General features: G+C 40.1%; 1 protein-coding gene across 1 annotated transcript in view; it reads right to left on the reverse strand.

Moving 5' to 3' along the window:
* LOC124803478 (cadherin-related tumor suppressor) overlaps positions 1–25022 on the reverse strand; it is a 491307-nt gene that overhangs the window by 1918 nt on the left and 464367 nt on the right. The window contains exons 33-35 of the mRNA XM_047264670.1: positions 24705–24955; positions 15214–15461; positions 10729–10936 (exon numbers count right to left, since the gene is read on the reverse strand). Of these exons, the coding sequence (XP_047120626.1) occupies positions 10729–10936; positions 15214–15461; positions 24705–24955 (707 nt within the window). The remainder of the gene's footprint in view (positions 1–10728; positions 10937–15213; positions 15462–24704; positions 24956–25022) is intronic.

Here is a 25022-nt window from a genome sequence, read left to right on the forward strand (position 1 = left end):
AATAAAAATAAAGCTATTGGGAATTCGTGTAACATGACCCCAGAAATGGAGAAACGAGATAGCCTATCACCTTATAATGACACAGAGGACACATAGTTGTTAACTGAATTTACTAACAATGTTTGTGACAACCCAAATAATCTGTAAGAATTACAAATCTTACCACTGATAATTGACTGTAGCTGAAATGTTGGAATCTGTAGTCAAATATATTTGTCAGTTACATTTCACAGTTATGTTAATAAACTGACATTTGGTGCAATGGTTAATGACTAGACATAAACGAGTTTAATTACATAGAAACTGCTATGTTAGAAGTGGTAGAAATAATGGAAAATGTGTCTGAAAGTACAAACAATACAAAATAAAATGTATGCAAAGAAAAAAAAAATTAAGTGGATGTGGCTGTTCAAAATCATGGCCATCAGTCATCTCACTGCACAGTCAGTCCATCAGGATGAAGTAGACATATAATTGGAAGTGGGCAGGCTGTCCATTAGCATTTGTTGTAGTGGGAGCCACTGGCACATGTTGCTATCAGAGAGCTGTGTGGATATTCTCATTGTCAGTGGCAAGCAGCTTGTAGAATGACTACAAAGGCTTATGACGGGAAACAAACTTTGACTAGATGCCACAACATTGCAGTCTATTATGGCAACTCTTCAAAATAAGCACTACAACAAAATCTGAATAGTTAACTAAGGGATTTCTCAAAATTATTTTTAGATTACTGTTGATTATTTAATGTACTCTTAGGGTGCCTTCTTTGACATTTTTAAAGGCTTTCTGTAACAGTGGTGCCATCTAATCACTCATAGCATATGTCCCTTCTATGACCTGCTTGCTAGTGATGATGACATCTGCACAGCGCACTGTTATGAATGTGAGTGAGCCATGGCTCCCAGGATTCCAAAAGCTTACGGACAGCCTGCACCACTTTTGGTTCTAGAGCTCCTACATTGTGACGGACTGCCTGTACAGTGAGACAGTTGCTGATATCAACTTGAATAGCCTGTTCCTCATCAAAACCTGATGGACAAAAAACAGGAAACAATAGGAGTCTTTATTGACTTGTCAAAAGCTTTTGACATGGTGGACCATAAAATTCTGCTATCAAAGCTAGAAAGATATGGTATTCGAGGTCTGTCCAACAAGTGGATCAGTTCCTTCCTGACAAATCGTATGCAGGCAGTGTGCGTCAAGCACACAAATATTGAACTAAAAACTGTATCTAATCACTTATCTGACTATAAACAAATAAAATGTGGTGTACCCCAAGGATCCATATTGGGACCCCTTCTGTTTCTTCTGTACATAAATGATCTAAGCTTAAATATTGATGCACACAAATCAATCATATTTGCAGATGACACCACGATTCTATTAAAAGGAGACGACGATGAACAGTTACAGCAGACAGTAAACACGGTCACAAAACAACTTAGCAGCTGGGCACAGAGTAACCAGCTTGTAATAAACAGTAAGAAAACCGTTGCTCTAAAATTCCACAATGTTCCTAACAAGGACATGTTTATCCCATCAGTCTCTATCAATGACGAACCAGTTGGTAACAGTACTGAAACCAAATTCTTAGGACTTTGGCTGCAGAGTAACATCAGATGGAATAAGCATATTGAATGTCTCAATACAGAACTGAGCAAAACATGTTATCTTCTTTGTTCATTAAAATCATGCTGTAGTGAGAAAACAGTAATGAGTGCATATCATGCGTACTTTCATTCTCGTCTTAGATATGGGGTCACCTTCTGGGGAAACTCTAAAATAGCTAATAGCACATTTAAACTACAAAAAAGGGCCATTAGAATCTTGTTTGGGTGCAAGCCTAGAGACTCTTGTAAACCCCTGTTTAAGAAATCTGGTATTCCCCCATTACCGTGTGTATACATTATGGAAACCCTTTTGTTCTTTAAATTAAATGTAATAGGCAAGGACCAGAGGCTACAAAAAAACTGTGATATACATGAGCACTTTACCAGACAAAACAGGAACTTACATATGACTCAAATCAGCACAGCACTGTGCCAAAAAGGTACTTTTCACATGGGAGTTAAGCTTTATAACAAACTTCCTGAAAACATAAAAGCTATCACTGCTTTTATTCCATTGATGAATATTTAAATTTATGAAATGTGTTATATAAATACTTGTGTGTAAAGTGTATTATTGTAAGCTTAAATATGTATGCCTTGAAATTACTTTCAGCCTGTATATTTATAACTTGACTTGTCCAATGTCTTATGCATAAGCTGCTATGTAGACAACAGGACCAATAAAATACAATCTACAATCTACAACCTATATTTCTTCTGCATATATTTTAGTTCTTACGCTTTCTATTTTCACGTATATTTTACATCACTTCTATCACTTCTAACATATCAATTTCTATGAAATTAAACTCTTTCATTTACAGATATAAACCATTGCATGAAATATCAATTTATTAAATAACTGTTAACAGTAATTGGCTTTTGTATGAACCTGAACCCCATATATGACAGCATTTTTGTACATTTAATTGCCGTCAAAAAACACTTACTTTTTTAAATCTGTCACTGCCTTCTCCACATTCATCAAGATTTGCATATCATATGTGATAAAGTGGTGTTCTGTCCATTAGGCAAGTTCAGCATTCTCTATTTCTCCCAGTTTTTCGCGATTCTTTTTGCAGCTGAATATGAGGCATTTATCTTTATGTTGTCAATTTGCTGCTATCTTCTTCCTCTAGCCCCTTTCAAGTCACCATTCCTTCTTAAGCCAGCCTTCATTATCCAGTCTCTTATCATCAAGTATTCTAGTCAAATTCTTTTCCACCTCATTTCCAGAATTGTTTTTCTCATTTATCCTGTGTGATATAACATAATTTCTATTTTATTTGTCCATTCCACACTTTCCATTCTTCTTCAAATTCACATCCCAAAAGTGTCCAAGATTTTCTCCTCTCTCCGCCACAGCATCCATGTTTTAGCATCATACAGGGCAGTACATGAAACAAAACTTCACTATTCTTTTCCTTTTCTTAACTGTTTATTTAATGGACCACAGACAATAGTCCTACTCCTGTAAAGCATTTCTTCTGCAATGGCTATGGTGCAGACGTTTTAACTTGGCAGTCGGTTAAGAATGTAAACAAACATGGACTTAAAATTGCTGAGGGGAGAGGAACAGTGCAAGGGAACGAGCCCTGCCTCCCTCTCAGTGGGTTGGCAAACCCCTGATTTGTGCTTCTGTCAAAGAAGAAGTGACATAGAGTTCGCCTTACAGAGGTAGCGCAGCCTGACCTCTCCTGATATCTTATGCAACCATAGGTTGACTCCCCTTCCCCCTTCCAACCTACAACTGGCACAATCAAGTATCCACACTATACCTTTGTTTTTTATTTCTAGATTACATGTCATATATTGGTTATACTGCGTGCTATGTACCTGAAGCTATCAACATGTTTCCCTAACACAATGAAAATTTTTTTACATTTATGTTATTTGTTTTTCATGTAAAAACTATTGCCTCGGTGTTCCTCATATTTATCTTCATGGCTGGTGTTGCATTCTTTTAACATGCTGTTGCTTGCCTTTTCATTTTCACTTAGTGGTAACATGTCATAAGCAATTCTAATACCGTTTATATCTTTGCTCCTTTCCCCAACAATCTGTAATGGTCCAGTTGTATCTCTGTACCTTTACCCTTTCTGAAGCCCAAACGTTCTTTATCCAGTTCTCTCTACAATAGAGTAAAATGGTTTATTCATTATTGTCAGTAGACTTTCTTCCAAATGAGGTATCAAACTTATTCTCCTATATTTTGCACATTTAATGGAATTAGTTTCCTTCAGCATTGGCATCACTATTGTTTCTGTGATATTATCTGTCCACTCATCTTTCTCGTACGTGGTATTGCACGAATCTGTCAATTGAAGACATAAAGTCTGAATATGAGGCCAAAATAAATTTTTGTACTTTTTTATTACAATGTTCTATCAAGATTGCAATTTTGATTTCATTAGTAACTTGTTTTGGCTATTGCCATAATTAGATTCGGATATGTTGTATCCTGTCAGATGTATATACCATAAAAATGCAGTATTTCTGCCTTTCCTTGGTTTAAGCATTTAATGAATTCAACACCTTCCACTGAGCGAGCTTGTGCAGTGCTCAGCACAATGACTCACATTCGGGAGGACGATGGTTCAAATTCACATGTGGCCATCCAGATTTTGATTTTATGTGATTTCCCTAAATCACACCCCACAAATGCCAGGATGATTCCTTTAGAAATAACACAGATAATTTCCTTCGTAATCCTTTTGTAGTAACAGTAGGCAGATTGAGATGGATATATGTTGTAGAAGTTATTTGGAAGATAAAAAGGCTTGCGTAGGATAGACTAGTGTGAAGAGCTGCATCAAATCAGCCTTCAGATTGAAGACGACAACAAGTATGTTTCTAGTTGGAAGATTAAAAGATGCCCATTTGTAGTATAAGAGCCTCTAACTTTTAAGTCAAGCCGGCCGGTGTGGCCGAGCGGTTCTAGGCGCTTCAGTCTGGAACCGCGCGACCGCTACGGTTGCAGGTTCGAATCCTGCCTCGGGCATGGATGTGTGTGATGTCCTTAGGTTAGTTAGGTTTAAGTAGTTCTAAGTTCTAGGGGACTGATGACCTCAGATGTTAAGTCCCATAGAGCTCGGAGCCATTTGAACCATTTTAAGTCAAGTTTTGGGCAAACCATTTCTTTAACGTGCTGTCATGTAAATGTGTGATTGTTTATGCATGCATGTGATGCAAAAGAAGCCAGTCACAGACTATAAAGCGGAAAAGGAGCTGAAATAATTTTTTTCATTTTCATCTCTAAATTCCTTTGCAGAACACAAATCAAAGTGAAAGTATAACTACATGCAAATGACAAACTGTAGAGAAACTATCCCTTTCCAACGTAGACAGTCACATATGGATCCAAGTGTAGAGGTACGACAAATTTTAAAATTTTCTGTGAAGTGAATTTGCCATAGCATACAAAACAAATGAACTGCTAATGGTGCAACAGCTTCAAGACACATCTGGGTGAATATAAAAATAAAGAAAAATTGTATTTGTCTGAAAGCAGTACATCGATGTTAATATTTAAAATCTGCCATCTGAAAGACTGTTTAGTTAGGAACTGACTTCAACCATATCAGATTCCAACATTTCCTTATTTCCTATCTGGCTGTGCAAACTCATGAAGTTTGAAAGAGCAACCTGATACAAAAGAATGTGAACGAGGATGTTACTGTAAAAAGGTTATCTGATTGTGCATTATAAGATGGTTACTTGGAATGTAAGTTCTGTTAATTTACTAAAAACACTAGTACATTAAGAGTTTTTTTATTGTACAGGGTGTTTCAGAAGTGATGGTCAATACTCAGGGATATGACAGGAATGATCATTCGAAACAAAAAAGTCAAGTAAACATGAGCTCTAAAATGCATAACTTAAGAGCTATGAGCAGTTCCTGATCTTTGACAGTGTGAAGCAAATCTCGTCTATTGCAAACTCTTTGCTTTCCATATTTTGGGAGGTGGTGGTATGGACCAAAACAAGAAAAAAAGACCAGTAAACATTTGCTCTAAAATGCATACCTTACCAGCTATGAGCACCTGTTCATCTTCGGTACTTTGTAACACAACTCTTCTAATAAACAAGTGCTCTAAAATGCATACCTTACCAGCTATGAGCACCTGTTCATCTTCGGTACTTTGTAACACAACTCTTCTAATAAACAAGTGCTCATAACTTTTAAGGTATGCATTTTAGAGTACATGTTTACTGAACATTTTTTCCTTGTTTTGGTCCATACTACCATTTCCCAAAATATGGAAAGCAACGAACTTGCAATAGAAGAGATTTATTTCATGATATGGAAGATCAAGAATATCTCATATACGTTTTAGAGCCCATGTTTACTTGACTTTTTTGTTTCGAATGATCATTTCTGTGATATCTCTGAATATTGTCCATCACTTTTAAAAGACCTTGTAAGAGGGGTCAGGTGGGAAGAGATAGGGGTGGGAAAATACACTGTAGTGCTGCCCATGTGAGCATGCAGGGATGTGACGGGGAAAGGATAGTAGGTTGTTGGTTACAGTATCAGGAGGAGCTGGGAGGGGATGGGGGGAGAGGAGAGAAGCTGAGAAAGGAAAAGGTTTAGGCAAATGCGCTGGGGATAGAAGGCATATGCAGTGCTGGAGGGGGAGCTGACAGGGCATAGAGGCACATAAAGAACAAGAACAGCAAAAGCTGAGTCAAGGGGTGTTTGTTGGATCTGTTGCAGGGAGAGCTCCCACCTGTGCAGTTCAGAAAAGCTGGTGTTCATGGGAAGAATCCACATGGCACAGGTTGTGCAGCAGGCACTAAAATCAAACCCATCTTATCACATGGTTTGTTTGGCAAGGGGTGGTCCAGATCTCTGTTGGGCGTACCTTGGCAGTGACCACTAGTGCAGACATGCAGCTTGTCAGTGACTATGCCTGTGTAAAATAGTGCACAGTGATTGCAGCTAGCTCGGTAGACTACATAGCTCATTTCGCAGGTTGCCCTACCTTTCATGGGATTGAAAAATGCCTGGGGCAGGACAGGAGCAGGTAGGGGTAGGAGGATGCATGGAAGAGGTGTTGCAGCTACGTGTTTTGCAGGGATACGAGTCACAGGGCTACAGTTTGAGAGCAGGGATGAAATAGGGATGGACAAGGATATTACGTAGGTTGGATGGCTGCTGAACTATCGCTATGGGAGAGACTGGGAGGATAGTGGGAGGGATACTTCCCATTTCAGGGCACGACGAGAGGTAGTAGAGATCCTGGTGCGGAATGTGACTTACGTGCTGCAGTTCCTGGGTAGTACTCGATCAGGAGTGGTATGCTCATTTGTGCCAGTCAGCAGTCATGGGGAGGATGGTGACTGGGGTGGACAAGACATGAGACATCTGTTTCTGGACAATGTTGGGAGGATAACTGCAGTCTGGGGAGGCCCGAATGAGACTCATGGCACATTTGGAGAGGGGCTGCTCATCACTGCAGATGTGACGATCTCGGGTAGCTGTGGCGATAGTGGTGCAGGAGGTGGTGGATAATGAATGCTGCTCTAGTTTCTGGTGGACAAGGGTTTTTATCTGGGAGATAGGTAACAGGGTACAGAAGACATGTTGCAATGGAAGGGGAAGGGATACAGGAGTAGGGATAGGATGGCGAACTGTTTGATGAAGCATCAGGAGAAGTGTGCTGGAGGGAGGGTGGGGGACAGGATGAGAGAAGTACAGAAGTGGAAAGGACTATGCAGGTGAGATGGGGAGAGAGGGGACAGCATGTGTGTGTTAGGCTAGATTGGGAGCAGGGAAGGCAACAGAGGCAGGTGGAGGTCAGGTACTAGCCCCCAGTGGAGGCACAGTGGTTGGAGACAACAGTGGTTGTGTGTGTGTGTGTGTGTGTGTGTGTGTGTGTGTGTGTGTGTGTGTGTTCTCTCTCCCTCTCTCTCTCTCTCTCTGTCTCTCTCTCTCTCTCTCTCTCTCTCTCTCTGTGTGTGTGTGTGTGTGTGTGTGTGTGTGTGTGTGTGTGTGTGTGTGTTTCTTCACTTGATGAAAGATTTTGTATGATAGCTAAAGAAACCTCTATGTGATGAACAGCAACCAATCTTAATTCATATTGTTATTTCATCCTGAATTTTCTATTGTTTGATTTGTTAAAACTACAAAATAAAATTACCTCCTATACTGAGGAATCTTCAATACTGAGGAAAGAGTTTCTCAATGACCTCATCGTAGAATTCTGCTGTCTGCTCCACTTCTACACTCTCTTTTAACTAGTCATTAATTGCAAACCTCTCTGACCCTTGCCATTTTTTCCCCTTTGGAAAAAGATGAAAATCAATGGGCAAAAAATAAGGGCTTGATTGGGAATAAACTACAATTTCCAGTTGAAAGTGTAAGGCAAAGTTTGTGTGTGTGTTTGCAGCAGTATGTGGTCTACCATTATCGTGTACAAAAACACCACTAGCCCAACATCCAATGCCTTTTGTTTTGAATGGATCTTCCTAGCTTGTTTATGGTTTCATAAACAATTTCAAATTTTACTTTGGACCGCTTTCTGTAAAATCAACATGGAGTGCTTCCTTTCTCCCCAAAAACAGTTGTCATCAGCTTTGTGCTTAAAATGATTTTGAAGCCTAATGTGGTAAGCTATTCTAGCTCCACTCCAATGAATGGTTTTTTGTCTCTACAGTGACATATGCAACTCATGTTTCATCCTGTGTCACAATGCGATTGAAGAATTCATCTCATTCTGTATCACATCACATCAGAACCATTAGTGAGGCTCCCAACCTCTTTGTTTTGTGGCCAGACTGAAGCTCTGGGACCCATCATGCACAAAATTTGTGGTAACCAGGCTTATCAATCACAAGTTTGTACAACACTGTCTGCAATATCTGAGGGAAACTAACTAATAATATTGTAATAGTGAACTGACAAGTTTCTCTTATTCTGTCATTGACCTTTGCAACAAGTTCATCTGTCCACTTCTTTTTTCACCACTGACATTTGTCTGACATTTCCGAAACAAGCAGCAGAATTTTCTAGCAGCAATATCAATCGTACTGTTTCCTCAGTAGGTACGAAGTTCACTAGGAACGCCTGTAGCTTTCACATTTTTAGCATACAGTAAAGGGGTTACGACATGTATTTCAGGTAGCATGATTTTTGACGATAGTGGCCATTTTAATTTACAGTTACTGCACTAATAACAGTTCAATAACTTTCCACAGCTCTGCCAGACTTGTACTGAGCCATGTGACAAAGCCACACTCAAACCATTATCCCCTATCCTCCACACACCAGACAGCATCAGAATTTACTTTTGGAACAGCCTTTGTAGAATGGCACACAAACACAGTCAACAGGTTTTCATTTAATTTCGGGGAGATCTGTACATGACAGAGGAAGCTAAATTTCTTTTATAAAGGAAAACACATTTCTTTACATTTAGCACAATTTTAATAATAATGTTGATCTGACTGTGTTCTACTTCATTTTCCAAGTTTTAGAATATTCTGATATATAATCCTGTCACTTTTCTCTTCAGCCTACAAAGCTGTTGTCACAACTCATAAACTACTGTGAACAGCCAATGACAAGACTACATACAATTCCACTGTTGATTCTGCATCTGTGTGACGTATGTCTGAAGTGACGTTTGCTTAAAAGTGCAGAAAACTGCCAGACATGACTGCTGTAGCAGCAATCAACAATTACCCTGATTATTGTTGTTTGTGATGTACTTCTCCCTGCTGGAAAGAGATCCTCACTCTACTTAGGATTTGTAACATTTTAATAGAAACATAAAAATACTTTGAGGATAATTAATAGGTATGTCTGTCTTCATTAAATAACTTGAAATACCGTATTCACTCGAATCTAAGCAGCACTTGAATCTAAGCTGCACCTGAAAAATGAGACTCGAAATCAAGGAAAAAATATTTTCCCAAATCTAAGCCACACCTGAAATTTGAGACCCAAAATTCAAGGGGAGAGAAAAATTTTAGACCGCACCTCCAAATCGAAACAAAGTTGGTCCATTGTAACATGAGACACAATTTAGGTCGAATGGATGAAGATACAGCTACAGTAGTTTGGTTCGAGTCATAAGTTTCACAGTTAAGCTTTACCAAGTAGCCATTGCTATGTGTCATGTGCTCCGTCTGTATTTGTATGGGTACCATTCCTTTTTCAGGTGCTTTGTCTGGTTTGAATCGATTGCATGTTTTGCTTTGATCTGATAAGTGCTGTCCTCTTTGTTATAGGTGTCTACATCACTCTAAGCTGAAACTGCATTATTGTACTGTGTCATGCATTGTTTGTCGCTTTCCGATAATGAGTCTTTACGACCTGTCGGCGCTTGCAACATGGCTTGCTTTTGTGCACGCTACCACGGCTTACAATTAAAAAACAAAAGAGAGGAATTGTCTCATAAGCGAAACAATGGTAAGAGACAACTATTTGTTGTTACTTACATTGCTGCTTTCTTTGATAATGATCAACAAGAACCAAATAATAGACTGGATATGATAGAAGATGTTCTGAACAACAGTTTAGCGAAAATTTTTCTCCGTTTGAAAATCTTTGCAGGCGCCTCTTTAGTACACTACATTCTGCACAGAAATTAGAGTCACCTTAGATTTAAAAATCTAGTCAATTGCCGTGCTTCATTTCTGACTGTATCACTATTCAGCATAAGAATAATACGAATATAAACATGACATGATATGTATATTCTTCCGCGTTTGCTGTTGTCTCACTCTAGTTTCGTAGTTTATTAGGCAGACAGGATTTAAATGAGATAGCGGCAAACACGAAAGAATGCATGGCATAATGTTTACATTCTTCTACCTTTTCTTTTAATTTACTTACTGACGCAGAGGTTTTTATCTTTGTGCCTGCAAAGCATGCCTGTGTAGCATTACATATATTCGACGGCAGAAGTTAGTTGTGGTGGCACCTACCAACATTTTTCAGAACATCCGCTTACTTTGCACTCGATTCTAAGCTGCAGGCGGATTTTGGATTACAAAAACCGGGAAAAAGTACGGCTTAGATTCGAGCAAATACGGTAAGAGCAACATTCTGGGAAGAATATTTAGTCATTTTCAGCAGCTGTTCGGAGAATAAGTGAATGGACTGCATTACCTCTCCTGCTCCTCGTGTCTTATCATTTGTATTGTCGTACTCAAACTCTGAACAAGTGAACGAGTCATTGCCGCTCTCATCCGTCGTCGTAGAGCTGGCATTGTCGTCAGTGTTGCACCCGTGCTGGGTGGGGGATCCCACTACACCGGGACCTCCTCCACCATTCACAGCCCCGGCCACTCCGTGGTGCAGATGAAGTGGCTCTTTCCTGTTTGCAAAACGAGCAAATGTTTTTTATCTTTAGATAAGTATATCAAATGACTTTGTTTAAATCTACATAAAAAAGTCTACTCAACATTTATTTACGACATACAACATTACAGATAAACTTCCCGTATCAACAAAACCTTTTAAATTTAACATGTACAATGGGTTGCTACTACATTATTCTACCAAAAATGCACTGCTTTTTGCTCTATCTGAAGATAAGAATGTTCACTAAGATTACTTGGAATACATCTCAAAATATTCTCTTGTACAACCATACAATACCACTCCATTCTTGATGACAAAAATACAAACACTATTATATTAGCAGTTTTATAGACCAAAGAACAATGAGTATTGTAGAAGACCTCCAAAGCCACAGGTAATATTTTCTCTTCTTCAAAATGACAGCTAACAAATGTTCAGATTTGTTTGAGAGTGTAAACAAGAATCAGGAGGACTCACTGGCTCGCCGCAGAGAAAAATTTCCAGTAAAGGAAAGGATAAAGGAGAGGTACAGTGGAACTAAGAGTACACCATGTGTTTAACATCTGAGGAAATAAGGTAACATTTGAAGAAATGTTCGCACATATTTATCTCCAGAGTAACAGGTAATGTTTTCCTTTCCGCAAAATGACAGTAAATAAATGTTCGGATTTGTTTGAGAGTGTCAATAGTAATCAGAAGCATTCACTGGCTCACTTCAGAGAAAGGACTTGCAGCATGTATTGTAACACTAATAACCAGCACTGGTACTAGATAAGTATCATTAAAATGTAAATCACATTGCCAATCCAAGATCAGAGTTTCTGGCACTCATATGCCTGAGACACACGAGTGTTTATATAGTACAATTAAAATGTATACATATTGTCAATAAGTAAGTCAAAAAGCTAATATGTTCAAAAAAGATAGCTAGCAAAGAATATATTTTAGGATCATGATAGTTGTTAACTTCTTCTCACGTAAACAGAAATTTAAGGCCACCAGATACACACCACACATGGATGAGCATGAATATATCAGATTAAAAGTAAGCGTAAAATTCTGTTGATGAATCATGATATTGGTATGAAGATCAGAGAATAACTAGAAAAATGGTTAAAGTAAAATGACTTACACAGATGTTTGAGAAAATTAATGATTATATAAAGGCAAGTGATACTTCGGATGAGGAATACATCAAAATTTACTTAACATTGTGATGACTGCTTACTGTCTTCTGTTTGCACTGTAAATACTATATTCCTCACTTGATACTGGTTCTTGGAACTTTCTAAGAAGAATTTAATGGATTAGTAGACATCTATAATTTGCCAGTTCAGGTTTTTATTTTAGGATCAGGATACTTGTTAACTGTCTTTCACATAAACAGAAATTTAAGGCCATCAGATACACACAATATCTGAATAAGCGGAATATACCAGATAAAAGTGTAAAATTCTGTTGATGACTCAAGATATTTTAGTACTTCTTTGAAACATTCCTGTTGATCAAACTAACTGTGACAACTCCTGCTGCTCTTCCTTCTATAGCTTCAATATCCCTGTTAGTCCTATTTATAAAGGGTCCCACAAATGTGATCAATATTTCAGGCTGGCTTCGACAAGAGTATATTTAGAAATCTCCTTGGTATAATTTCATTTTCTTGAATCCTACTGATGAATCAATTTACCACATGCTATACCAACAACTGAGACTTAGTGATCATTCCATTTCATATATCCACAAATTGTTTTCACCCAGATGTCTGTATGAGTTGACTGATTCTAACCATGACTCAACATTTAAAGCAACTTACAATCTTTTTATCGCTCTGAAATCTTATCAAGATCTGAGGAAATATTTGTGCAATGTTTTTCAGACAGTACTGCATTAAAGATAACTGCATCATCTGCAAACAGACTAAGTCTACTGTTAATAATTGTTTTCCAGGTCATTAATATACAACACTTACAGCAAGGATCTCCTAGTACACTTCCCTGGGATACACGTGAAGTTACTCATACATCTGGCAAAGACTCTTCATCCAAACAAAAATGATGAGTCATTCCTACTAAGAAATCCTCAATTCAGTCACAAATTTCACCTGATATTTCATATGATCATAGTTTCATTAATAACCATAGGTATAGTATTGAATCCCATGTTTTTTGGAGGACAAGAAATGTTGCATGTAGCTGACTGCCTAGATCCATGGCTTCCACGATGTCATGCGAGAAAATCACTAGCTAAGTTTTTCACAGCTGATGATTTTGAAATACATGCTGTTTGGTACGGTGGAGGTCATTCTGTTTCAGATATTTTATTATGTTTGAGCTCAGATTATGTTCTAAAGTTCTGCAACAGCTGTATGTCACAGGTAATGGATGCTAGTTTTACAGAAAATTGCTACTACACTGCTTGTAGATGGGTGAGATCTGTAGTTTCTCTCAACCACAGGGCTCTGTTTAGGTATTTAGGTATTGTATAATATGGTAGAGAACTTGCCCGCGAAAGGCAAAGGTCCCGAGTTCGAGTCTCGGTCGGGCACACGGTTTTAATCTGCCAGGAAGTTTCATATCAGCGCACACTCCGCTGCAGAGTGAAAATCTCATTCTGGAAACATTGTATAATATGGTTAGGAGCTGGGCCAACTCGCATAAATTCTATAAGGAATATGATTGGGGTTTCCTGAAGCTGTGTTCCATTTTAGCGATTTTAGTTGCTTGTCAATGACACTAAAATCTATGTCAACCATTTTTGTAGTGGTGTGACATTTAAATAGGCCAATGCTCCACAGTAAGCGAGTAGGCCAATGCTCCACAGTAAGCCAGTAGGCCGATGCGTCACAGTAAGCGAGTACCATAAAGCGTACTTCACATCATGAACTGTAGTACTACGTACATATCTACCTGGTGCATGTCAACTACTCTTCTAAACTTGGGCCACAACTCTTCTACATGCTTCTGTCCATAGCTACATGTTTTAAGTTCTGTTCTATTCTGTTGTCACTGACCTCTGATATTACTGCCTCTTTGTCTAGTTTGTTGAACTTATAAACCTTTCTACTTGTCTTAGTTGTCCTTTGTATTTTAATAATCATTGTTGCTATGCTTCCGCATCATCACTGATATCAGTTTCAACATGGGCATCATCAGAAAGGTCATGTCTATTTGTTGCCATTACATTCAATATATTTCCATCATGAGTGGGTTTCCTAACTACCTGTTCAAGGAAGGTTCCACAGAAGGCATTTAGTATTTTTTCTCAGGATGTTACGTCCTGCCGACCAGTTCCAAAATTTTATCTCAATTGATTGTTTGATGATTAGTCTCCTCCAATGACAACAGTATGATTAGGGAATATATTACATGCTAGTGAACTGGGATTTCCTCTAAAGTTTTCAGTTACATCTGGTGTTTTTATTCGCTGCCAGGTCTGCAGAGACATTCTCCAAGTGCCTGTGAGTATCAGTGATGCTCTGGTTTCCGTCAAAAAAGACTCAATAGCAGCTTTCTGCTTGGAATGCTTCCATTACGGATGCCATTTTGAAGGCTACATGATGTTGCACAACAAATTCTGCGTTTTTTCAACTGAAAGTGGCCAAGAAAACAATATGTTGCATTACTTATTGAATGCCCCTCATACTATAAATACAATAAAGTATTTATACATGTACAAGATTTTCTTTTGAAAAATACAATTGTAATCAAGTAAATATTAAGCAGATAATTAGCAGCTGTATAATAAAACTGAGCAGGCAGTAGTTTTTTTCTCTCTCCAAAGAATCATCTTCCTTACTGATTTACTTGATTAAATTTAGATGGTCTATAGTCATGAGTAGTATAGTGATAGTTTATTGTTAATGTAGTATACAGTTTAGTTTATTGTTAATGTAGTATACAGTTTAAGTTTCTATGACATCTTTGTCTCATGTTAATGCATACCTTAACTTGTTCTAAATCCCTGAAAGTTTTCCTTCTTGAAGGATGCTATGGAACACGATGAATGAATGAATGAATGAGTGCAATGTGAAATGAAATAATAATATATTGCAAAGTGATGACATAGAGCCCCTGTAACTGGTTTGGCAAACTGGTTCACAGATTACAAAACGGCAATTACATGCCGTCTCTACTAGGATTGCTACTAGTAAGCCACTTACCCACATTTTACCAGGATACACAGATGTAATTGGAAAAACTAATTGTCACAACTGAAATAAACAAAATGAAAGATTGTTTTCCATATGGTAAGAAAGCATGCCACACTACTTTAAATAGCAGACCCACATACCGATGAAGAGGTGTGGCCCCACCAACGCCCCCAGGTCCCGATGGCCCTCGGGCAGCTTCACTGGAGCTCGAAACGGCATCTAATGTTGACACCAAGCTGGAGGTGCGGGGTCGGGAATTGAGGCGTTCAATTTCTTCGGCTGTGAGCCCAACCTCCGGCACGGGACCTCCGCTGGACACGACTGCCCCAGATCCTACTGAGCCGGCACCCGTCCCGACAACTCCGCTGCCTCCGACCACTGCTGAAACCTGTGGACACAACCCTCTGTTTCGAAGGACACTAATACCCTCAACACTGAGCACTCTAAGACTGTACGTAGCACCTTATGTTTCACAGCTAAGGTTATTTATTTATTTATCTGTAGTGTGGCAATTATAGTAAGATTTGAGAAAAAACAGAATTCGGGCACGGGGTCACAGCAATATTTAACATAGTGGAGACTGCAGGTAAAAATAATATACAAGGTTTGTCCGGAAAATACGTGTAAAAGTTGAATAATAACTTTATTTTACAATTATTCAGGTATTACAATATGGTCTCCTTCAAAGTACTTGCCCTGAGACGCGATACACTTCTGCCAACGCCGTTTCCACTGTTGATAACATTGCTGAAAGTCTTCAGTTGTGATGTTCAGTTGCCGTGTCGTTTCCGCCTCGATGGCTTCCACATCTCCCAAGTGCCGCCCCCGAAGCACCATTTTGCATTTCGGGAACGTGAAGAAATCACACGGGGCAAAATCGAGTGAATAAGGCGGGTGGTCTGTCACGGTGATTGAGCTTCGGGCCAAAAACTCGCGCACAACGAGCGACGTGTGAGCGGGTGCATTGTCGTGATGAAGGATCCACCTGCCCCATTTTGCCAACTCCGGTCAAACTCGGGCCACACAAGCTCTGAGACGTGTCAGAACTTCGACGTAAAAATTTCCGTGCACTCTCTGGCCGGGAGGGACGAATTCCTTGTGAACAATGCCCCTAGAATCAAAGAAAACAATCAACATTGTCTTCACATTGGACCTTGATTTTCGCGACTTCTTTGTTCTCGGTTCTCCTGCTAGTTTCCATTCCTTGCTTTGAGATTTGAGCTCCACATTGAATTCGTAAAACCAGGACTCGTCTCCAGTGATGACTCGGTTGAGAAAGTCCCCTCGTTCCTCTGCTTCCAACCAATCCTCACAGCACTCAACCCTCTTTGCTTTCTGTTCTGGCATCAAGAGCTTCGGTACGATTTTCACACACAATTTCTTCATTTCAAGTTTTTGTGTCAGGATTTCGTGAACGACTGTTTTGGGGATTGACAGCTCGTCAGCAATCATTCTGACTGTCAATCTACGGTCTTTAAGAACATAAGCCTGAATTCATTTAACATTTGCATCGGAACTTGATGTCGACGGGCGTCCTGGGTGAGCGTCATCGTTCACTTCTTCTCGGCCATCCCGGAACCTTTTTAACCACTTATTCACAGTTGGTTCCTTCAGAGAATTGTCTCCGTAAATCTGTTTCAAACACTCAAAAATCTCACGGCCATTCTTGCCTAGCTTTGCAAGAAACTTGATGTTGATGCGCTGTTCCTCAATCAGAGAGAGCTCCATGCCGACGGCAGGTGAAAAAGGGTAACTGTCAACAAGCTGCCGCACACTCCCACCTTCACGCAGAGTGCTCTCACTCGAATTGAGCATTGATGGGATTGATTACAGCAGTAGTCCCACCTGGCGGTGACTGAAACTTGTAACATAAAGACATTATTCAACTTTTATACATATGTTCCGGACAAACCTCGTAGCGTATGTTTCAACATAAATTTTAAATTTTAAGTCACAGAGGTGTCTGTGGCCATAAAGAAGTCTGTAAGGTAACAAGGGTTTACTCTTACAGATCACTCATAAACAATAATTGATGATCTGATTTTCTGTTTGTCCACCAGTGATGGCTAGCATCTTTACAATGGAATTCTTCTCTGTAGATGTGCAACTGTTATAAGAGATTAGTCTCTTGACCAGTCAGCTGTCCTAGAGATCTTGGACATTTTGATGACTTGTGAGAGCTTTGTTTAAGACATTCTTGCTTGTAAACCATGCCGTTTTACATCACTACTGCCAAAGAATTTTGCAAGGGGCCTAGATTGATTCATACCTATACTGTATAGAAATAAAATACAGGTAGGTCAGATTAGATGTAGTTTTCTTCCCAATTGATCCACAGTGAAGAGGTCCCTGGGATGTGGAACATGTCAGAAAACAAGAATACAAAATAAATATTGCAAAATAAGAATGGATATGTTAATTTACCTTCCACAGATCTCATATGAAATTGCACAATTATAAGGATATCAGACTCGTCATGAAATATTACACGTTCAATACACTTAGGTGCATAAGATTATTATTAGGCTATTGTAGCCACACATCATCAAATAAAAAACATTTTACAGAACTTATTTGCAATGGTTGCATTACTGCACAAAATTTGTACAGAAGTCAGATTGTACGCAATATTCACATTATGTGATATTACTAGTACCTTACATGCATCAACTGGTTCTGCTAAGAAATTCATCAATGGAGTAGAAGGAGTTGGTCAGCAATAAATTCTTTAGATTCTTCTCAAACTGAACTTCAGTATTAGTTACACTTTTTATGACTGTTGACATTTTATTGAAAATGTGTATTGCTGAATAGTGGACACCTTTCTGAATAATTGTGACTTTAAATCTTTGTCAAACTTATTCTTAATTTCTAGTATTGATTCCATGAACTGGGCTGTTGGTTTGAAAAAAGAAATATTTTTAATGACAAATTTCATTAAGGAATAAATATACACTCCTGGAAATTGAAATAAGAACACCGTGAATTCATTGTCCCAGGAAGGGGAAACTTTATTGACACATTCCTGGGGTCAGATACATCACATGATCACACTGACAGAACCACAGGCACATAGACACAGGCAACAGAGCATGCACAATGTCGGCACTAGTACAGTGTATATCCACCTTTCGCAGCAATGCAGGCTGCTATTCTCCCATGGAGACGATCGTAGAGATGCTGGATGTAGTCCTGTGGAACGGCTTGCCATGCCATTTCCACCTGGCGCCTCAGTTGGACCAGCGTTCGTGCTGGACGTGCAGACCGCGTGAGACGACGCTTCATCCAGTCCCAAACATGCTCAATGGGGGACAGATCCGGAGATCTTGCTGGCCAGGGTAGTTGACTTACACCTTCTAGAGCACGTTGGGTGGCACGGGATACATGCGGACGTGCATTGTCCTGTTGGAACAGCAAGTTCCCTTGCCGGTCTAGGAATGGTAGAACGATGGGTTCGATGACGGTTTGGATGTACCGTGCACTATTCAGTGTCCCCTCGACGATCACCAGTGGTGTATGGCCAGTGTAGGAGATCGCTCCCCACACCATGATCCCGGGTGTTGGCCCTGTGTGCCTCGGTCGTATGCAGTCCTGATTGTGGCGTTCACCTGCACGGCGCCAAACACGCATACGACCATCATTGGCACCAAGGCAGAAGCGACTCTCATAGCTGAAGAAGACACGTCTCCATTCGTCCCTCCATTCACGCCTGTCGCGACACCACTGGAGGCGGGCTGCACGATGTTGGGCCGTGAGCGGAAGACGGCCTAACGGTGTGCGGGACCGTAGCCCAGCTTCATGGAGACGGTTGCGAATGGTCCTCGCCGATACCCCAGGAGCAACAGTGTCCCTAATTTGCTGGGAAGTGGCGGTGCGGTCCCCTACGGCACTGCGTAGGATCCTACGGTCTTGGCGTGCATCCGTGCGCCGCTGCGGTCCGGTCCCAGGTCGACGGGCACGTGCACCTTCCGCCGACCACTGGCGACAACATGGATGTACTGTGGAGACCTCACGCCCCATGTGTTGAGCAATTCGGCGGTACGTCCACCCGGCCTCCCGCATGCCCACTATACGCCCTCGCTCAAAGTCGGTCAACTGCACATATGGTTCACGTCCACGCTGTCGCGGCGTGCTACCAGTGTTAAAGACTGCGATGGAGCTCCGTATGCCACGGCAAACTGGCTGACACTGACGGCGGCGGTGCACAAATGCTGCGCAGCTAGCGCCATTTGACGGCCAACACCGCGGTTCCTGGTGTGTCCGCTGTGCCGTGCGTGTGATCATTGCTTGTACAGCCCTCTCGCAGTGTCCGGAGCAAGTATGGTGGGTCTGACACACCGGTGTCAATGTGTTCTTTTTTCCATTTCCAGGAGTGTATATTGGAAAGCAGTAGCTGGCATCCCCATTTCTTTAAACAGCCCTCTGCAGGATGTTCTTGAGTTCAAACCCCAAATAATTCATATGTATTGCACATTTTTTGTCTCGGAAAACTTTAACTTGGCTTGATGAGTTACCCTACAAAATAATTCCATACATGACATTAGGGAGCGAAAGTAAGCACTGTAAACTAGCCTTTTTTTAGCTAGCAGACAGAAATTTGTTTAGCCGCTTCAGCAGTTCTGTGGTGTGCTCCCCCCTAGTTAAATTTATTATCAAGGTGTAATCTCAAGAATTTAACACCTCCAACTTCTTCTATCTGCTTGTCATCATATTTTAGCCATATACTGGCACGACACCTTTTACAATTCTGACTGCATATAGTATGTTTTCTCAAGGTTTAGTGACAGAGAATCGGCTAGGAACTACTTATTAATGTCCATGAAGATTTATTAGCCAACCTCTCTAAGGCTACACTTGATTTACTATTTATTGCAGTTTTTGTATCATCTGCGAACAAAACAAACTTGACATCTTGGATGATAGCACAAGCTGGCATAGCCAATATTCCACAAACCAGAACTCTGCACCCTGAGCATTTGTGCTCAGCTCACTCACAGATTTTTAAGATAGTTGAAGTCATCAACAGATAAAAAGTTTGATCAATCAGGACACCAAAAAAAAAAAAAAAAAAAAAAAAAAAAAACGTATTGCAGAGTCAACATATATGAGAAAAATAAATTACAGCATGTACAATGCTTTTATCATGCCAATACACATAAAATAAAAAATGTAAAGTCAATGAAAAATTGCATGAAATAATCAATAAATGTAATTTGTTTAAATGTGGAGGTAGTCTTAGTAATTTAAGGTGTGCTACAGAGGGTCTTTCAAACCTCATTTAAGCATACTGTATTCTTTCAATCGTACATCTCATTTGATTTGTATGAATATAACATTCCACAAATAACGCCAGTTAACTGGGGAATTAACTACAAACGAAGTAGTTACTTCTCAGGAAATTGATCTGTATAGGTTCCACAATTTTTAGAATTGTATGAGGTTACAATACACCATCAACAGATGTTCTAACACATTCATTCAATACTGATAGAATCAGTTCAGCGTAACTGTGTCAAAGTGTTCTCTGGAATTAAAAATAATGCCACAGGTTGGCCAATATTGTTGTGTATTCTCTCCTAAGTGCTTTTCTTTGGCAAAGCTCAGATATGAAAATGAGTCTGAGGACATGGAAAAGCTATGTAACGGTTGCTTTTACAGTTTTTCCCACCCTTTTCCTAAACTATCCCCTCAGATACTCATCTTGAAGATCAATGCATGTAGTGCAACAACTTTCCAAGTTTTTAACAGCATCAGTAAATCCAGTTTTTTCCAACCTTGCGAAGGAAGCATCTGTCTCAGATTAAACTTGCTCATTCGATATGAATATCCATCAACCCAGCCATTTCTTTGAGTTCAAGACCAAAATGTGGTTGTTGGGAGCCAAGTCTGGTGAACATCGTTATGGGGATGTAGAAGCACTCCAAAGTTTAAGGCCATGCAGTATTGTTGCAGCAACATTCCAATACATGATGGGATATTATAATGATGTCAGCAAACATTTGTCTTTGCAGAAGAGATGTTAACATTCAATGTGAATAGTATCATTCAATTTGTCCATTAGTGAAACATAATGTTCCTTGGAGAGGCCTCTACCACAGTGAAGGTCGCTTGCAAACACCAAATTTATTGACTCCTAACACCTATCAAGATGAATTTTTTTCAGTATCTAAAACTGAATGTGAATATGGTTTTGGGTACTTGTATCCAACAATGTGCCACTTTCTAATATACCTATGTAGTTTTAACAGGATCACTATTAACCAGAATTTGAATGATCAAGCACTGCCCCAGGATTCAAAACACACCGTGCATTGAAATAAATATCATGACCTGCAACTGAAAGCAGTTTTTTATTTTATTTTATACAACTGAATAAAATCTGTGGGTGGCCAACAACAATGTCTAATGCAGAAGAGTTGGAAGTCAACATAATTTTAGAAGTATGTTGTCTTGTGAGGATTTGTGATCAAAAAGTTAAGAGGCAGTTCACGAGGTTGGCAAAGAGCTAAATAAAATTTCCAATAAATTCTGTGAGGGCACAATAGTGAATAGCATCACCACTTAAGATGGCCACACAGATTCATAGCGGTATGGCCAAACACACACACACACACACACACACACACACACACACACACACACACACACACAGAGTCATTCCTCACCTTCATACAGGCTACAAGATACAGTAAATACAAAACAGCAGTAAGTAGGATCTACCTGCTCAGCGGTTCCTTCCTCTATAGGACTGCTTGGTGTGTGCTGAATGCAAATAAACACAATGATTGGTGTGCAAACGCTGCTCAGCTAATGTTTACAAGCTAGTCTGCAGAGGACTCCACAGAAATTAGCAGCACCAGCATCATAACCTTCAGAACTCAGTGCATGCATATCACATGCCTGCCGAGTGTGGGGCAGGTGTCCGTCTGCCAGGCAGTGTGCTTAAGATGCCACCTGGCTGCTAGCAAAACAGTTCTATCTGTGAAGCCACAATGCTGTGTCCAGAGTTCCAAATGCAGCACATACTAGAGGATCCACAGGGTAGCATCACAAGCAGATAGCAGTCACTACCAGATGAAATGCCTCTACCAATCATGGCCTCAACAGACACTGTGCTCCTGGGACAATATACGCTAGGTGATCTTAGATTTTGTGCTTGTGTCAAGTTGTCACCTTCAGAGACAACATCTCACTGGACTTAAATAGCATATAGTAGCAGCCCACTCTCCTGATCCTGTGGTCGGCACTACAGTACAAAGTCACTGACGCAGATGCGAGTGGCCATTCTGTATGCAACTCTGTAAATGTGTGGTTGCATGCAGCTTAATCTAACTATACTGAACTAAATGACTCTTCTCACATACCACAGACTGATAGGGTTTATCTTTCTGATCAATTCTCTGCTGGCATCAGACAGGCTAATCTGATATGACAGCTTATTTTCTATTAGTGTCTGTTACAAACAGGTTTGTAGTTTAATGAATTCCTGTTTTGAAACAGTCACAATTCCCAAACTGAGATCATATCAACTCTCATCTTTCTGATGACAGCTGGGCCTATCTGTAACCCATCCCTCTGCAATTCTAATCTCTTATCACCAGTACAATGTAATTGTTCTGTACATCCTACCAGATTGAAATAATTTGGGCCCCTTTCTATGTGAGTTGCAACTTTCACAATTATTTCTGTATGTCAAATTGTTGCCTTTGAAACATACATTGTGGTTTTAATGAGCCTGTAAATCCTTACTCTTTCAAGTCTTGTTCATCTCAATAAACAAACTAGTAGCCTCAGTGACTTATAACTTTCTTGGGACTCCTTCATCTTCATCTACATCTACATACATACTCCCCAAGCCACGATGTGGCAGAGGGTATCTTGTACCACTACTAGTTATTTTCTTTTCTCTTGCATTTGTAAACAGAAAAATTTCTGTCTATATGCTTCCATATGAGTCCTAATTTCTCTTGACTTATCTTTGTGGTCCTTACATGAAATGTACATTGGTGGCAGTAGAATCGTTCTGTAGTCAGCTTGAAATGCTGGTTCTCTAAATTTTCTCAACAGTGTTCCTTGAAAAGAATGCTTTCCCTCCAGGAATTCCCATTTGAATTCCCAAAGCAACTCTGTAATATTTGTGTGTTGATTGAACCTACTGGTAACACATCTGGCAGCCTGCATCTGAATTGCTTCGATGTCTTCCTTTAATCCAACTTGGTGAGGAACCCAAACACTTGAACAGTATCCAAGAATGGGTTGCACTGGTGTTCTATATGTGGTCTCCTTTACAAGTGACCAATAGTTTCCTAAAATTCTCCGAATAAACCAAAATTGACCGTTTGCCTTCCCTGCTACAGTCCTTACATACTCGTTTCATTTGCTATAGCTTTGTAGCATTACATCTACATACTTAATCAACATGGCTGTTTCAAGCACCACACTACTAATATTGTATTCAAACATTATGGGGTAGTTTTTTCTATTCACTGTCATTAACTTACATTTTTCTACATTTAGAGCTAGCTGCCATGCATCACATCGACTAGAAATTTTGTCTAAATTACCTTGAAACCTCCTACAATCACTCGAAGATGATACCTTCCCATATGCCATGGCATCATCAGCAAACAGCTGCAGATTGTTGCTCATCCTGTCTGTCAGATCATTTATGTTTACAGAGAATAGCAGTGATCCTATCACACTGCCCTGGGGTTTTTCTGATCGTACCCTTGCCTCTGAGGAACACCTGCTGTTGAGAACAACTTACTGGATTCTATTACTTAAGAAGCCTTCGAGCCACTCACATTCTCACATGTCTGGCAACCTACTCCATATGCTTGTAACTTCATTAAGAGATTGTTGTGGGGCTCCTAATTCTGGAAGATTGTACTGAGTCTCTATCAGATTCATATGAACCAGAGTCCCCATGGACATTTTACTGTGAATTACTTCCACTCCTATTTGCACTAGAAGTAAAGTGCTTTGTTTTTGTACTACATGGGAATCATTATTTCAATGTGTGGAATCACACTCAGACACTACAGAAAACGTGAAGCTCTTACTCGTAGGCCTCTCTCCTGACCCTGCGGTTGGCACTGCACGTGAAATCACTGATGTGGATGCAAGTGGCCATTTTCTCTGTACCTTTGTGGTTGTGTGCCCGCCTGCAGTTTAATCTAACTATACTAAACTAAATGACTCTTCTCACATACCACAGGCTCGAAGGGTTTATATCTGTGACCAATTCCCTGCTGGCATTGGCCAGGCTAATCCAAGTTGGTAGCTTATTTGCTATTAATGCCTGTTACAAATATGTTAATTGTAGTTTAATAAATTCCTGTTCTGAAACAGATGCAGTTCTCAAACTAAGCTTGTATCAACTTTCACTTCTCTGATGATGGCTGGGCCTATGTGTAAGCCATCTCTCTGCAATCCTAATCACTTATCACCAGTTCACTGTTACTGCTCTGTGCATTCTACCAGGCTGAATTAATCTGGGTCACTTTTTCTTGAGTTGCAAGTTTCGCAAGTGTTTCTGTATGTCAAATTGTTACCTTCGAATGCATTATGGCTTTACCGAGCCCATCAATCTTTGCTCAGGTGACTGAGACATACGCAGCTGCAGACTCACCTTGCGACTGGCAGACGAGCTCTGCCCAGAGAGCTGGCTCATCACGGGACTGTTGAGTGAGCGCTCACTGTTGGAATGCAGCACGTCCTTGCCGACACCTCCGGACGAAGATGTTGTTGCGAGCAAGGCGGACTGCAGGGGCTTCCCACTTATGTCCTGCAGTGTCAGGATTCTCGGTGCCTGCTGAGCCGACAGCTCAGAGGATGGGCTAAGGCGAGCTAATGGTGTGCTCTGGAGTACGGGACCTCCACCTGTGCAAAAAAGGCTGGTAAATCAAGTGAACTTCAGATTGGAGAGTCAGATTTTGATTTATTCCAC

This window comes from Schistocerca piceifrons, chromosome 6 (genome assembly GCF_021461385.2).
Source record: "Schistocerca piceifrons isolate TAMUIC-IGC-003096 chromosome 6, iqSchPice1.1, whole genome shotgun sequence".
Lineage (NCBI taxonomy): Eukaryota > Metazoa > Arthropoda > Insecta > Orthoptera > Acrididae > Schistocerca > Schistocerca piceifrons.